The sequence below is a fragment of the Eptatretus burgeri genome, chromosome 17 (assembly GCF_056783735.1).
Source record: "Eptatretus burgeri isolate ZD-2024b chromosome 17, Ebu_testis_v1, whole genome shotgun sequence".
Lineage (NCBI taxonomy): Eukaryota > Metazoa > Chordata > Myxini > Myxiniformes > Myxinidae > Eptatretus > Eptatretus burgeri.
In genome coordinates, this window is record NC_140977.1 from 21,523,732 (window position 1) to 21,541,231 (window position 17,500).

Sequence of the window (17,500 nt, forward strand, 5' to 3'; positions counted from 1 at the left end):
CCTAAACGGTTGTGCAGAAATTCAACAAGCTTGGTCGTTATGATGACCACATGGCAAGAAGGTGCGAGAGTCGTATCATTTTGGCCCAGTCTCCTGGGGTGGGGTCAAAAGGTCGAATAGCAAAAAAATGCAATTACAGGAACATTTCTAAACATTTTTTAAATGAAACTTTGTACATGCAAACAACATTGGGCGACACATGAAACATGGAACGATTTTTTCCACGCCAGAGGGTGTGGACTTAGGTTCACAGGCATCAAAACAGATTTTTTATTCAACTCAAAATTTGATATTGTGTTATTCCTGGTAGAACTTTTTGCCATCTTTCAACTTTGCATTGGGTGGGAACTGGGAAGTGCGGGGATTGGCGATGGCGTGCCATCGACTTTGCTCTGGTATGATTTTTATTTTTATCGTACGAGTGTATAGGTGTCAAAATGTCGTTTCCATATGCACGGCATTTTGACGCGATGGGATGCAAGCAAAATCGTGGTGGAATTTTTAATGCAGACAAGCGCAGCCAGATGTGCAAGGGTAACGCTGATGCTTTTTCCAGAACAGTCAACACTCGAGGCAACGGGTACCTGGTGTGCCGTGGACAGTTGCCCGTTTGGCACTGTGAACATAGCGTTGCATCGAGCAAATGGTTGCTGTCTATCGAGTCATGACTGCTCAGCTCGTTGGCACTGCCAGTCTGTGCCATGCGGGCAACCACTGTATACACAGATCAAGGCAAAATAAACAAGTTGCAAATGATAGCGCATCTGCATCCGAATTATAATCAGCACTAAATCACAACTACATTATAAACATGAGGACAAAATATAAACTTTACAACTTACGTAAATACGTCTCTGATCTTTCAAACTGTGTTTACGATAATAACACAAAGAAAATTAAATCCTGGAGATATCAGCAATGTAGAAATGGATCTTCATGAAATGTCTTACAAAAGTTAATTCAAGTAAATGAACAGGTTTCAAAATAAACGATTGATTTTAAGCTGTAGTAACTGTGGGAAAGGCACTTCCTGGTGCTTTGTCAGTGGGAGTAGCAGGATAACTTGTTTTAAAGAGGCTGCGGAATCTTTCGGTTTTCAAGAAAGTGGGTCCATCTATTAAGACAAATAATTGCAGGTGTAATTTCAACTGGAGGACTCCCTCATTTAGGGATTCCTAAAACAGCTTTCCATAAAATGGTCCCAATTAATCACATCTTCTTGTCGGATCAGCTGAGGGAAGGCTTGGCCAAAGACTTCACCATCCAGCTGGCCAGGCCTGGTGTTCATTTGGAGCCAGCTTAGGCAGCAGTTGAGGATTTGCTCAGGGTGCTGGTGTTTACTCACCTACTCTTGGCGAATTACACCGTGCAAACTTTAACGTCCACCAACTAATGCTGGCAGACAGGAAATATAGTTTAAGGGCTGCCCGAGGGACAGCACGCTTTGTGATAAAATGTCCTGCTGCGAAGCACCAATTTGACCAAGTTTTATATGCGAGTTGAGAATTGAACCCAGCCTAGACAGCTTACGTTTGGAGTGTGCTACCATGTGCACCAGCGTCGAGGCCTTTTAACGTGAGATATCTATACTCATCCAGCCAAAGGAAGTTGCAAAAAGCAACCAAGAAAGCTACACAAGGTAAGCCCTTTGCTGTTTCAAACCCAGCCCAGGTTCCTCTATAGCTGCAGACATTCACAAGTAGTACATCCATGAGAATTTCAATGCAACACGCCGCCGTCCCAATTTCATCGCCAACACACACATGGGATTAATTGGGGCCATAATTTGTTTGGGATGCAAGGTTAATTAATAGTCGTAGTGGTTATAAGAAATATACACAGTCCAACAGGATGGTGCAGAAGTAGTGCACTTGCCTTACATTTTATGGCTTCATTAAGAGAATCAACAAATTTGAATCTAAACATTTTTAGCCACCGTAAGATGCATTCATTTTCACAATAAGCAGCAAAGGTTTGTGCACAGATTACACTTTCGACAAAAGAGTAAACCAACCCCGATGAGGCGAATGTTGAGGTGAGGCAGATGGGTCGGACTGTGAGGAGGTGATAGACAACGAATCATCAGACTTTGGTTTCAACCTCTCTGAACCACCACGTTCTGCCAAAGAGAGGATTTTCTGCAGAGATTGTGGAGATGTCATGCCTGTCACGTGAGGTGAGAGAGGATGTGGGCAAAGGCCGTGAAGCGATGAGTTGTGAGCTTTGGGATGATGAGTTGTCATAGTAATTAAAGATAGAGTAGCAGAGTAGTAAGGTAGTCGTAGTACAGTCAATTAAAAGAACAGGATGAGAGGTTTGCAAGACAGTAAGACAATTACAATTCGGTTCGACATATCGGAAAAACGGAACCATTTGTATTAATTCACAAAATTCACAAGTTACAAATGGATGTACGAGAAATTAAAAATAAATAAACAACAAGTGCAGTTGGTGCAAGGAAGTCGAGTCAAAAGGAACATCACTTACTGCCTTGGAAACGTGGAACGCAACGGAACCGGTACGTGCAGATTTTACGTGTGAAGCCGTGCTCCTCATATAATCCCTGAATATCATGGATGTGCCTTATATTTCCTTGTACGTCCTCTCGACCGAACAAAATAAAGATTTGATGACACTTTAAAAAATTCCCCGAGACCATTAGCAAATTTTAATTGACATGCGTATTATGCTTCGCTCCAGAAAGGCACACATTTTATGGATGGAATGAACAGGACATTGATCGAGGTGGGAAGTGAAGACAAGCTGATGTTTTGCCAGAGACAGAGACAGAGACAGAGACAGAGACAGAGACAGAGACAGAGACAGAGACAGAGACAGAGACAGAGACAGAGAGAGAGACAGAGAGAGAGAGAGAGAGAGAGAGAGAGAGAGAGAGAGAGAGAGAGAGAGAGAGAGAGAGAGAGAGAGAGAGAGAGAGAGAGAGAGCACACATCAGGATAAGGGTTGACCTCGGGTGGGAGTGAGTCAGAGGTGAGTGGGTAAGAGTGAGGTCAGGGAGTACATGGAAGTGTGATCGACTGCTTTTTAAAGGGAGAGTCAGAATTCAGGGGTTGAAAATCAAGGGGAGTGGGAAATTTCGTAACAGAGCATCTTGGTGAAAATCCTGAGACTCGGCACCTTGGGCTTGGTGGTCACAGGAGATTCGAAGTCGAATAAAGAACTAGTCTTCCTCGTGAAGTATCAATTTTCATCAGCGGATAAGTAGAACAATGGATGGAGTAAACGAGTGTCGATCGAGATATGCTAGCCGTCGTGGGGAAGCGAGAAGCTGGCACTACCGGCCTCACCCATTGTTCATAGATTGTTCTCCCGATTCGCCAACACCGATCGTCACCATCACGAGCAAGACTAGTTCATTTCAAACATTGTAGGGCATTTGTATGTGCACATGAACATTACATTTGGTGTATAATGATTATAATGGAGTAAAACACATTTAATTTGAGGATAACACGATTGTAAGTGTACAAAAAAAAAACAAAAAAACATTACTCATTGAATGACTGATTGGAACATGGGAGTGTGGGACAGAAGGCAATGTATAATCAATGTCACGGGTTGTGATAGTGCATTAATCATCTGGAAGTTTGATAATATTGAACAAGCGGTAGGAAACCTAATCAAACGCCTGGATTATCAAAAGGTCACATGACACGTTTGCAATGAAATACGGCAAATGTGCAGCCTGCTTCCCTAATGGCGTTTCCGTTCGTCCAAGTTGGCCAGGAGTTCCTCAACCTAAACAGGATGCTCACCCAGCATTGTCTGGGTGCCGCCTCTTCTATTTGAGGAGAAATGAAGCACAAAGCACGCGATGCAGTTCGACAGGACTATACCTCAACATACTGCTGGCTTGGTGAACTTTGCGCACAACCAATGGCTCTGGGTTTGTCATGGTACCAGCCTTATCAAGGTGGGGAAAACACCCCCATAGTGGTTAGCCGAATGCACAGCAAAAAAGAAATGGGACAATTTAATAAGTAATTGATTTGTAAGTAATAATGTAAAGTTGAGGTTGGCAGGGTAGTTGTCGTAATTCGTATGCAGCATGTTGTTGTGAGTTATCATCAGTTCTTGCAGGGACGTGGCAATGCCGTCGATGCAGTGCCCCCTATAGGATAGGAGCGGAGAGCAGGAATTTGGAATTTGGTCAGGGTGCACACGATAGCTTGCCTACTCTTCACGAAGGACACCGTGGGGTCTTTAATGTTCACCAACTAATTCTGGCTGACGGGACATCCGTTTAACGTCCATCCGAGGGACGGCACACACATTGATGCCTCACCTTACATGTGAAACACCAGGATGGCAGTTTATAGCAGGTTCATGATCGAAACCCAGGCTAGACAGCTCAGAGGTGAGTTTGCATACCTCTATGCTAACGCAGGGTCATTCAAAACAAATCTAAAGTAACTTCCTCAAAGGTCATCAGGAACAAGTTTTTCAAAAAAAACAAAAAAACAAGCAGCGCCTCGCGTTCACATCCACCCTTCCAATAACGCTGTACCACACAAAGCAATGTGTGGATTCTAGCACGCAAGCGTGAGCTAATCCGTAATCCAAAGTTGTGCAAGGAAGACAGGAAGTGTGAAAAGCATACCAAACGGAGGCAGAGAGTTGAGTGGCACCCGGCGGCCGGACGGGTGTAACGTGACTGTGGGTAAGGTTTGCTGCTTTGCAGACAATGTGCCGGAGAGCGAATCCATTGCCTTCAGCGCCTTCTTATCAGTGGCCCGAGGCACTGTGGGAAAGGAAGAAAAAATGGGATGCAACATCCGTAGACACGAGTTGTAGCTGCCATGCCATAGTCTACAACAACAACAGAGGTTAGTTTGCTTTTCTGGAACTTCATTAGGCTGTGTAAAAAAAATAAATAATAAAGACACCTCAGGCACTAACTAGCAGGATGCCAAATCCTCCACCCAGTAATGCAACAAAATCAAAGGTTTGATGACAACATTCAAAACAATCCTTCCACACCCCTCCCCAGAAGATAAAAGGATGTACAGGTAGTGGACAAAAAATAAAAAATAAATAGAAACACCTGGGTAAATGAGTGGCACCAAGCAATGGCTTATAAACAAGTGTGGCCCATGTGTTAAGGCCCTGTCACACCTTGACGATTTAGCCAGCGTATGCCGACGTATCAAAAATTTGTCTAAAACGCTGACACGCGTCGAATACGTATGGGTAAGTTTTGTATACGTTAAGAGCACGCTGGCATACGTCGTAGTACGCTGGCACACGTCGTAGTACGCTGGCATACGTCGTAGTACGCCGAGCTGTTAGACAAATTTTCCATGCTTGAAATTTTTCGACGTATGCCAGCGTATGACTCACACGTTCCGCATACGCTGGCCATAAGTTGTAGGCACGTCACGCGATCGTTGACACACGTCGACACACGTTACTTGTAAGTTACTCATAAGTCGAAACACGTCGATGTAATGGTTAGCGTCAGTGTTCCAGACTCCGTTTTTTTTTTCTTCTGCATGACGGTGATGTTGACACTTCAATTTCTAGTGCGGTTATAATACAATATAATTAATAGGCTGCCGCTCAACGATTTAAATCATAACCGCACGAGAAATCGAAGTGTCAACATCACCGTCATACCGAAGAAAAAATAAATAAATAAATAAATAAAAACCAGGGAGCCTGGAACACTGACGCTAACCATTACCTCGACGTGATTCGACTTATGAGTAACTTACAAGTAACGTGTATCGACGTGTGTCAACAATCGCGTAGCGTGCCTACAACTTATGGCCAGCGTATGCGGAACATGTGTTATACGCAGAGTACGTCAAGAAATTTTCAACATGCTGAAAATTTGTCGACGTACTCGGCGTACTACGACGTATGCCAGCGTGCTTCAGTTTCAGCGTGCTCTTAACGTATACAAAACTTACCCATAACGTATTCGACGTGTGCCAGCGTATTCGGCAAATTTTTGATACGTCGGCATACGCTGGCTAAAACGTCAAGGTGTGACAGCGGCTTGACACTTCGATGTCCAGTGCGGTTATGATTTGAATCGTCGAGCCGCAGCCTATTAATAGCCTACGCCACGTGCTCGTCGGCGATACGCTGCCGCGCTATGCATAAGTTAGACTATCGTTGGGCATAGGTTGTGAACGCCGACAACACGCTCAGCATTCGTTGATATAAGTTATCTATATGTTATCGAAACGTTCTGTGTACGTTACTAATACGTTATGCATACGTCCAACTCGTTATGAATACGTCCAAAACTGGAAAAAACATCAATAGTTCAGCGTACGCCAGTGTTTTATATACATTTTTATACCTCGCCATACGCTGGCTAAAACGTCAAGGTGTGACAGGGCCCTTAATGAAGCAAATAACATCCCAGCATGCTTTGGGTCATGTATAAAAATGCTGCACAGGTCTGGTTGCCTATAATTATGGTGAACATGGCTGCAAGAGGAGACCTCCCAATGCCACCATCCACAGAGCACATGTTGTCGCCAAATGGTTTGATGAGCATGACACTGATGTTATCCATACGTCATGACCTTCTCAGTCACCAGATCTGAACCCAATCGAGCACTTATGGGATATTCTGGAATGACACTTGAGACAGCGTTTTTCACCTCCAACAACAGGTGTGAGTTGATTGACTTTCTCGTGGAAGAATAGTGACGCATCCCTCCGACAGAATCCCAGACGCTGGAGGACTCTATGCCACTGTGCATACAGGCCGTACTGGCTGCACCTTGTAACCCAACGCTCTATTAAGTGACTTTACATTGGCGTTTCCATTATTTTAGCCACTACCTGCAAGCATGACTACGAAAGCAGCTCTCCCTCTGTGCAAAATTAAAGATAAACAGAAAATCTTTTCTTACAACTTTATCAGAACATTTAAATAATGTGATTTCCCTTAAAATGAAGCCATGAGGCCCATAAAGCTGGGCGATGGTTGTCAACCTGTAGTCGTTTGTCTGTGCTCTGTCCTTTTCAAGTGCTGAGTGTAAAGCAACTAAGCAGCACGTACCATTTTAAACGACCTTGGTATGACTCGGCCAGGGTTTGAACTGCCGACCTCCCAGACTCAGAACGGATGCCCGAAGCATTACGCCAACGAGTCTCGTGATGACGTTCGTGATGGCGGACAAACGACGCACTCCATCAACCACCGATACACATCGACAACATCAAACGGCAATCGTATTTTCTTACATGTATTCGCTGCCGGCTCGCACTGCAGTGAAAGCGAAAGCAGCTGATCTTCGTCGCGCTCCACAGAAAGTCCGGCCAAGTATTGGCGTACACGGCGAGCCATCAGCGCCTCTTCGTAGAGCTTCTTGGGATTGAGGAAGGAGGAGCGCCGATGCCGTTTCTTGTGTCCTCCGCCAAGTGAGGGGTCCAAGGAGCCAACGCCCGCACTGCCTTGACTCAAGGACCTGCACATTTGCACGCACCACAAAAAACAGTTAGGTCGTACCCATGGTGTGTGAAACAAAGGCTGGTTATTGTTCAAGGGAAATGAAAAAATAAATAAAATAAATAAAAATCAGGAAATTAATTGCAAAATCCCAAAGCTCATCTTTTTAAGGATCCAGAAAATTATTTAAGTGTTTGACTAAGCTCTTTGCAATGTGTCTTGTGCGCATTCGGATGACACCAGTTCACAAATAATAGGAAAGGAAAGGAAAGGAAAGGAAAATTATGAGCTAAAGATAAAAGAGCTGCTTGTTCACAATCCCAAACTCGTTAATTAGACCTTCTGCTCACACAGGAGGAGACACAGTTTTGTAATCGCTGTGGTGTGTCCGTCTGTCCAGGCCATAACTTCCCCCCTCCCCATTTGAGCTCTTGTCTTCAAATTTTCAACAAACCTTTACTATATGAATATGGAGAATATCAAGTAATGATTGGGTCAAAATGTTAAAGGGCAAAGTCACAGTGAGTACAAATTGGTCTTATGAGCCCCACCGCCGAGCGTCAGTGTGAGACGACCGAGTTGTGTCATCACTTCCATGTTTGTTCATTTATTTATTTACCACTTGAGCCTCAGTGTGTCTGTCCAGGCCATAACTCTACCATTTGAGCCTCAGTGTGTCTGTCCAGGCCATAACTCTACCATTTGAGCCTCAGTGTGTCTGTCCAGGCCATAACTTTACCATTTGAGCTTTTGTCATTAAATTTTCAACAAGTCTAAATAATGACAATATGGAGAACATGAATAAATAACTTTTACATTTTTTTTTTGAAAGCTGTCAGTTTCATCAAGTTTAGTTTGAGTACAAAGCGGAGGCAGACGAGTTTTTCATTTCGAGATGCTTTCTAGTTTTATCTGTGCTGAGATGGCATTGGATGGCATCACAAAATGCCAAAATGGAGGCAACTGTGCTGGAAAGCCCACTCACCCCAGCCGTTTCCACTTTCCCTTCCTGATGAGTAATGGTGCAAGGAAGGGCCAAAGAAAGACCAAGTAAAGAAGGAAAAAAAGAAAGAATAATAAGCAGAAAGTCAAAAAGGCAGGAAAACCAGTGATAGTCCAGAGAGGTAAAAGGAAATTAACTTTCATGGAAACATTATCATCACTGGTTAAAAACATTTACTTTTACAGGACAGGGTCTAAGGATCAGGAACGGATGGGGACACACACACACACACACACACACACACACACACACACACACACACACACACACACACACACACACACACACACACACACACACACATACACGTTTAATCATGAGGCAAACAACCATCGACCTTTGGGGGAAGTAACTTCCCAGAGCATTCTGGGTACCAGTGATGCCATCTTGTGGTGGTAGCTTTTTTTCTCCGTAGTCAGCGGTAACGTAAGGAGAAAGAACTCAAGGATTTGCCTGTGCTCTATCCTCTAAATGCTGGCCATCAAGCGAGGAAGCAGCACATCCCATCTTTAAAGTCTTATGTGTGACTCGGCCGGGGTCCGAGTCGAACCACCAACATCCCAGACCGAACAGACGATCGAACAATGCCACCGAGTCCACTTTGATTTTGACCAACATTTACCTGATGTTATACAAAAGTAATAATGATTTTGTTCTTCCAAATCAGAATACGAATTACTCTCAAAGATAGCAAGTGAAACAATTGCAGGAAGTATTTTGCAAAAGTGCTCATGCCATTCGTTCAAATTGGTCCGAGAGCAATCAAAATGTGAGAACATGAGAAGTCAGAGCAAAACCGGATTTGACTTCTGAGAGGATATTTCAAATGCCTGGGCTTCGGATATTGCTGCGCATACCTGGCAAGGATATTTGCAGAATGCCTGGAAACTACAAACAAGGCACGGATCATCCTGAAATCTTTGAAAACGATTCCTACCTTGGATGGATGTACGATGGGGGGAAAAATAACAATCTGATGTGGGGGAAAAATAACAATCTGATGTGGGGAAAAAAAAAGTACTTTCAATGCAAATCCTTTTAGTGTACTCGTGCTAGCTCTTGCACGAGGCTCGAGTATGCATACAAACAAATAAATAAGCAAACGAGAGAGAATCGGAAAGCAACTAAAACAACACGTTCAAGTTTGAGAAAGTCGGGAAGGCCATTGAGAAGCTGAAAAGGCGAATCATCAAGCTTGCGCAGCATCAGCTGCGATCCTTCTCCGAGGAGATCTTTTGCACCAAAGCGATCCCAAGGCCGTTTGGGGTATCTTCATATCGGGTGGTGTACTGTGTGCTGTGCGGTGATTGGTGCAGTGTCATTGAACTCCAGTCACTGGAGATTGTTATTTAACAAAGGTGCTGTGTGTATATATATATATATATATATATATATATATATATATATATATATATATATATATATATATATATATATATATATATATATATATATATATATATATATATATATATATATATATATATATATATATATATATATATATATATATATATATTTCTGCCAGGCCCAGAAGAAGAGAGAGCAACAAGGATGACCGCCGTTACCAGCACGTCATAAGGAGAAAGGACAAGCTGACATTTCAGGTGTCAACCCCTGTTTTGTTATGGCGAAGGGGTCAACACCCCAAATGTCGGCCTTTCCTTGCTTCTCACGGCGGTTGGCATTCCTCGATCAATTTCTCCCGATTCCATCCCAACTCTCATGTTTCAAAGGAAAATACAAGTTATAATTATAATTTAGCACCTAGGGCTGACAGGATGGCCTAGACCCTCGAGGTAAGCACACTCGCCTCTAAACGGTGTAGCCTTGATTTGAATCCCGGCCAACCTATAAACTGCCATCCAGGTGATTCACAGGCAGGGCGATTCATCAACGTGGGTGCTATCGCTCGGGTGGACGTTAAACTGGTGTCCTGTCTGCCAGCATTAGTTTATGGACGTTAAAGATCCGACGGTGAACTTTGCGAAGAGTAAGCGAGCTATCGTCGGCACCGTGAACAAATGACAAATTCCTGCCTTAACCAGCAGAGGGCACTGCATCAGAGGCACAGCTGCACCCGCAGCCAATGATCTACCCTGCAGCCTTACGCTGCATACAAACGGAGAAGAGAAAGAATCAGAACCTTGGATAAAATTACAAATTTGACGGCGATGCTGAAAGATTGATATTTTCTTTCACCAAGTTTGATTTCCTCGGCAAGTTGGCGCATGTGGAATCCATTTGGTGACTCGCACAACTTCTGCACTTGTACTGGCAACATGAGGATATACTCGAAGGAAGCAAACCTTGTCATTTGAGGCACGAAGAAGCCTGAAAGGAGGTCGATGATGCATCCGAAGGTAACCTCGCCAGCCCGGAAGGATATCAAGCAGCAACATCCTCTCTAAGCTATCTCAGATGTATCCTGCGTTTTACCCAGACAGTGAGCCTGGTGTTGGCTCAGTGATTAGGGTGGCGGCTTGGGATCCCAGGGTCCTGAGTTCAAGCCCCGTCGGCCGCTGAATTAATACACGAGGGGGTTGACTCAGCCTGTCATCCTTCCGAGGTCGGCGAAATGAGTACCAGTTCCAGTGTGTGTACTGGTAGAGGGGCACTGCATCAGCGACACAGTCGCGCTTCAAGGAATGATAGCTACCCTGGCAGCTAAGCTGCCATACGACCACCACCACCCAGGCAGTTACACAGCTCCTTGCGTTTTGACCACGGGTGCCAGTAAGTTTCGCTGTGGCAGAAAGACCTTTTTTTTTTTTCGATGATTTAGATAATCATCGAGTTGACTTTGTAGCAGTCCAATACCATAACAATGGAGCTAGTTTTGCGATGTTTACATGTAATTTAAATTTTAGAGTCCATGTGCTGGGAGGGGTGGGGAAGTGCGTACAAAGTGGAAATTCCTGGCTACGTTCCTGTGCCCAATACATTGTTTCCTTATCAGAACAGGGTGAGCAGGATGAGAAATGGAGAACAAAATTATGGTTTGAAAGAAGTCCCGAGTACTGGTGGTCAAAACACGCTCACCGTTGCCGAAACATGAATGCAGGTTCCTGAGTTGCCGCCGCCAGGCGCCCGACGCCACGCACCTCCTTGGCAATCATTCTCAGCTTCTCAAAATTAACAAGACCATCCACGTACGAGTCGTTGCCTGCAAATAATATGCACAAAACAGTTATCAGCATCGGTGAATGGAGTAAGTTCATTTTCCGTCAACCGTGAAAGTACACAACCTCTGAACACACGTCGTACGAACAAGAATAGAGGAAGCATTGTACTGGTTGAGCCAACAAGCTCATCCGCACGGACATTTAATTTACCAAGCAGACTGTCTACTTCGAGCTCCATTTTTGAAAAATGAAAATAAAAACAGGTCCAAGCTGTGCGTATATAATTATGACATCATAGTACATTTCCTTTTGTTCCCTTTCTCTTCAAAGATGTAAAAAAAAAACAAACCCCAAAAGAACACAGCTCTTGCACCTTCTTTCCATGTGGTGATCATAATTACCAAGTTTGGAGAATTTCTGCCCAACCGTTTAGGAGATAGTGTGATAGACAGACAAAGCACATTACAATACCACCACCCCTCCCCCCCCCCGTTTTTTTTTCAAAAAGCATGCGGACAAAAAAGAAAAAGAACATCAAGTTCAGTTCAAGGGCTCCCCCAACTATACAGACCCACCCGCAAACCCCAATAGAGAACACAATTATCTTCATTTTTAAATTACATATTTCCATTAGTACAGAGTCCATTTGTACAAAGATGTGAGGCTCACCTTCATGGATGAATGTAAGGTCTTTTTTTACGACTGGGAACAGTGGAATTACGGGTGGCTGGAGGTTAGAGCTGCTCAACTCCGCACGGTACTTTGCCATGTTCCGAGATGGGTCAAAGAGGCCTTGGAGGTCCTGAAATAGCTTTTCGTACTTCGACGGCAGCTTGTCCCACGTGTGCCGCAGCCGTGTAACCGAAGAGTGACTCAGGCCACTAGAGAGCATGAAGAACGGCACTGTATTAGCATAGCCATGAGACGCAAAGCGTTCTTTGGAAAGCATGGGAGTTCTGGAAATGCTGGAAGTCGAAATACATTTATCACATTCACTGAAGTTGCAAATCTGCAACAAGGGACTGCAGTACATATTTCCCTGTGTTGTCCCATTACTCACCTGATGATGGCGAACATGGAGTTGAAGTTCTTGTTTTCACGGCAGTACATTGCGACCTTAAGGAAGTGTTTGACCACCTTGGCCCTTTTCACAGCACTCCCTTCGCACAGCAAGGCCGACGGCACCCAGAAGGTCTCCTGGTTGAGAAGCTGCTCAAAGTGCCGCAGGTGAGGTGTGGTGGCATTAGACAACCGAAAAACATCCTCGACGTATTCGGTAGTAGGGATGGCGGCAAACGACTGAAAATCGCGCACAGAGAGCTGTGCCGCTAGCTCAGCGCTGCTCAAGTGCAGCAGCGATGTCTGCGCTTCCTTCTGTAATTCCTGCGCGTCCTCATCGGAGCACAGCGTCTCTGTCTGACGGACATTCTTCAGGTAGTACCTGGTGAGGAGAAATAACGGATCATCCAGTCTTTGAAAATAATTACATGGATGATGGATAATTTTTTTTTTATTATTGAAATGAAGACTCAACTGCTGAAAATTATTTATGACCTTAGATAAATGTAGGTAATGCTCCTTCAACCAGCATTCCACTAACATGTACCAGCCACGTGATGTCTCTGATAATGAGAAACACAAGCTTAACAAACAGCACGAGTTTCATGCTGATACAGCCTTATTATCGGGCAGCCATACCGTGCGTTTAGTTGGATCTTCTCTGCCAGGCGTACCATGGAATCTGGCAACCGACTTTGCTTGATGAGGCCCGCTGGTGTAACGGATACCTCACAAAGGCAGTATCCATCAGGTGGTTCCTGCAACTGGAACTCACGCAGTGCAGCAACTACCACTTCACGCGCCGTGCTTTCTCGACTCATGAGCACGTAGCGACTGCTCTGATCAGCACGATATACTCGTACTACTTGGTCAGCAAACTCTGAGATGGTGGGTAGTGCAAAGATGTTGTCAGACATTTCATATTGATTTGCTCCCAAACTTTATTCTATAATAATACGTGACTTTTCAAATGATGTAATCCGCCCCAGAATGCTCGGTGAGTATGCGCAGAAACCCCATGAAACTCATGTGTTTGGGGCGAAAGAATGTCATGTGTGCGAGATAAGGAATGTTACCTGAAATGGCTCAAAAATAAGCTAAAATAAGTCAAAAATAATTGGAAAAGTACCCGAGAGAAAGGGATGTGCCTCTGCACAACGAAAGACTAAGAGAACTTTCTCAGCTCGCTGAATGGGAAGCTACTCATCCTGCAAACTGCCGATCATGTGGGTCGGTGCAAGGCCTGAGTGGATGGGTGTGTATTACACAACCCCCCCCCCTCCGACAGATCACTACCAGTGAATGGACTGTGTAATCTGGATTAGGTGCTTCTGAACACTGATGGGAAGGATATATCTGGTGCTTGTGAATGTAGAGGTTAAGTTTAAAATGATGATATTTACAATTAATCATGTTGGGCTGGGGGTGGTGGGAGCTAATGGGAACAGTGAGGGCTGTTGTAAATACATTGTTTCGTTCCAGAAACACAAGAGAAATTATGCTACATTTTTGTATCTATTGGTAAAAGGAGAAGTGCGCGCGTGTGTGTGTGTTTGTGTGTGTGTGTGTGTGTGTGTGTGTGTGTGTGTGTGTGTGTGTGTGTGTGTGTGTGTGTGTCTGTCTGTGTGTGTGTGTGTGTGTGTGTGTGTGTGTGTGTGTGTGTGTGTGTGTGTGTGTGTGTGTGTGTGGTGTCTGCTAGCTTGTACCACCAGGAAATTATGGGAACCCAACACCTCTCGTCCATGGATATTTCTTGTATTTCCCAAATTCTCGTGAGTCCGATTTGCATTCAGGAACACAACAATTATGGTTAACCATTTTGAAATTGCCACTCTTTCTTTCTTCTAAATGAAATCTTTCTTCTAAATGCTGAAAATTATGTTTAAAAGACTAGTTGAATTATGTGCTAGCAGTGGCAGGTTAAAAGTGTGCGTAATTGTAGAAATGAGTCACTAAAAACCAACACACACACACACACACACACACACACACACACACACACACACACACACACACACACACACACACACACACACACACACACACCGCATGTGGAAAAGGCCTCATTTAGCATTCAAATGTGATTGTGAAAGTCGTGTATTAGTCAAAAAAAAAACAAAAAACAAAAATAAATAAATAAATATAACCATCACCATCACTGACGACGAAAAGACATCCCAAAATAATGTTTGAAGGCACAGTAGAATTGTGGCCAATCGGGGCTTATTACCAGGAGAAGAGCCAGGCACTGAATGATGGCATTGGACTAGGTCCGGATTGCTGGAGGAAAGGCCTGCGGTTGGGGGCTGTGGCATGGGCCCATGCTTTGTGGCCTTCATGGCCAAAATGCTGTCATCTTGGGTCACCGGCACATCACTAGATGACAAACAGGTGTAAAAAAAAAAAACAAAAAAAAAAACAGCATGTGTTACCATCTCTCAGGAATTAGCTCAACAGTTTAGATGTTTTTTTTTTTTGTTAAACCACCATTCATCAGCTGTTTTTTTTCAAAATAGAGTAGGATTGTTAAACTTCATGGTAACACAATTTTCCTCCAATATAATACTGTTTTATAACATTAAAGAGAATGTGCCGGGTAAACAAACAAGTATGCAATGTAATGAAAAAAATGTATGCACTTTTTGTAGGTTGACAAAGCCGAGCAACCATTAACTATTTTCATTATTATGCAGCAGCCATTTTGTCAGCCCATTCTCCGTCCAGCGGTGATGGCTTTACTGATCCCAGTGGGGATTCGAAGCTCGTCTGGTGGTGGTTTCCAATTTCCGAGACTCTTTGATGCAGTGAAAGTCCAGTAAGAATAAACTGCAGCCTAACTACTTGCACCATCCATATCCCTTTGCCCCGGAGTAACTGCCTCTTGGTGCTCAAGACGTTCGAGCAAGCTGTGAGGAACAGTTTTGCGAGGGTTTTTTTTTTTAACACTGATTCACCCTAAATCAATATCACTGTGAAAGTAAAAGTGCTTTCCATTGTGAGGCTACAGCTGTTTCGAAGCATCGAATCACGCAGGTCAATGGGTCGTTCATTAAACTGGGCATCTCGACAAGTTCGTGGGGGGGGGTGTTAAAGATCCCACGGTATCTGTCGCGAATAGTCGGCGAGTTACCGCTGGCACACCTAATAAATTACAAATTCCTTCTCTAATCTACAAGGGGCACTGCGTCACTGGCACAACTGCTCCAACTCCCCCGCCACACCGATAAATGATGCTACCTGCAGCCATGTGCTGTGTTCGAAAGAAGGCTTCGGTTTGGCATCGATTTGCTGCGAGCATGGTCGAGCCACTGATGTAGTGCCCCCTCGTAGGTTTACGAAGGAATTTGTAATTTGTTCATCGTGCTAGCGATAGCTCACCTACTCTTCATGAAAGACGGTGGGATCTTTAACGTCTCCCACCTAATGCTGGTAAACGGAACGCCCGGTTTGACGTCCATCTTGGGACAGCGCACACATTATTGAATCAGCCTGGATGCGAAACACCAGGATGACCATTTATAGCTGTGTCGGTATTCAAACCCAGGCTAAACAGCTCGGAGTTGTTCTGGCTGCTGTTCTGCTCACAAAATCAGTGCGTACATTACTCTTGAAACTGGTGTCACTGTGAAAATTCCCACATCCCATCGTAACAAATTCCAACGGCGAGACAGTGCATGTAAGGTGCGACAGTTGTACTTGGGCTTCGGAGGTAGCAGGTTGATGCGCGATTTGGCCATGAGTTTGAACAGTTTATTCTTGGTCAAGGAGTTGGACTTTCGCTCTGTGTCTGCACAAGGTAACGGCTCCACAGCGGTCAGGTCTGGGATTGAGTAACGCTTGCTGTTGATACGTGGTTTGTGTACGGGAGACGTGTTGTTGCATTCCTCTTGTCGGTAGCACATGGTCTTGTAGCCTGGAAGCAAACATGACAAATAAATTTGCATTACTCACACGAGTCAATCGGTTCATGAGTGGTTTCCACATTTCTTTGAAATTTATCTCAAAGCACAGACGCCTCGTCATTGCCTTAAAAAACAAAAAAAAAACGGAAAGAACACCAAGCAGTACAATTATACGAAAATGGGAAACTCAATATATAGAGCCATTTTCTTTACGAAGCAACCGATATGCACCCTGTTCGACTCTGGATGCCAGTTGATTTAACAACCTGCGTGATCTCAACAACAATCATCTCATCGCCATGAACAAATTCCACCACACGAACAACATCCAACACCGATACAACGAATCGGTGCCGCGTTTAGAAACGTTCGTCGAGACGACGTGTCAGAAATCTGCACATTGAAGTTCCGATGCAAACCATGGATGCCGAAGTTCATAGTGAAGGGTGCATGGAGATTACCTGAGAAACAAAGGCTGTGTTTATAGAATCAAGGTGATGCCGGAGAGCCCCTGTAATCGGAGTTCCGAGATCAGCCTTGGCCGTAACAGTGAGCGTTTATCGAACAGTGATTTGACCTTGCTGTGACCTTATCTTCGGCACTATTTCAGTTTCGTGGGTAATTCTTTCTTGGTATCGAACCCACATCATCATATCAATAAATCGTAAGGACCAACATATATGTATGTATGTATGTATATATATATATATATATATATATATATATATATATATATATATATATATATATATATATATATATATATATACACAGTCATGCGCCGCTTAAGGCCCGGTCACACCTTGACGTTTTAGCCAGCGATGGCAACGTATTAAAATGTATCTAAAACGCTGGCTTACGTTGAACTTTTGATGTTTTTTTTAAAGATTCGGACGTATTCATAGCGACTTGGTCTTATGTATAACGCATTAGTAACGGACACAGAACATTTCGTTGTGTTATAGATAACTTATACCAA

The 17,500-nt window shown here is 44.0% G+C and overlaps 1 protein-coding gene across 8 annotated transcripts in view; it reads right to left on the minus strand.

Annotated features, from left to right (window-relative positions):
* The window catches only part of RAPGEF2 (Rap guanine nucleotide exchange factor 2), a 201,489-nt gene that overhangs the window by 9,424 nt on the left and 174,565 nt on the right, over positions 1-17,500 (minus strand). For 6 of the 8 annotated variants that reach the window (XM_085861243.1, XM_085861238.1, XM_085861242.1 and 3 more), the window contains 11 exons: positions 16,316-16,532; positions 14,850-14,995; positions 13,259-13,499; positions 12,621-13,001; positions 12,230-12,441; positions 11,478-11,601; positions 8,418-8,441; positions 7,228-7,451; positions 4,622-4,762; positions 2,015-2,164; positions 585-714 (listed from right to left, as the gene is read on the minus strand). In XM_085861243.1, the coding sequence (XP_085717369.1) occupies positions 585-714; positions 2,015-2,164; positions 4,622-4,762; positions 7,228-7,451; positions 8,418-8,441; positions 11,478-11,601; positions 12,230-12,441; positions 12,621-13,001; positions 13,259-13,499; positions 14,850-14,995; positions 16,316-16,532 (1,990 nt within the window). The remainder of the gene's footprint in view (positions 1-584; positions 715-2,014; positions 2,165-4,621; positions 4,763-7,227; positions 7,452-8,417; positions 8,442-11,477; positions 11,602-12,229; positions 12,442-12,620; positions 13,002-13,258; positions 13,500-14,849; positions 14,996-16,315; positions 16,533-17,500) is intronic. The other 2 variants (XM_085861240.1, XM_085861239.1) reach the window with 2 other exon arrangements.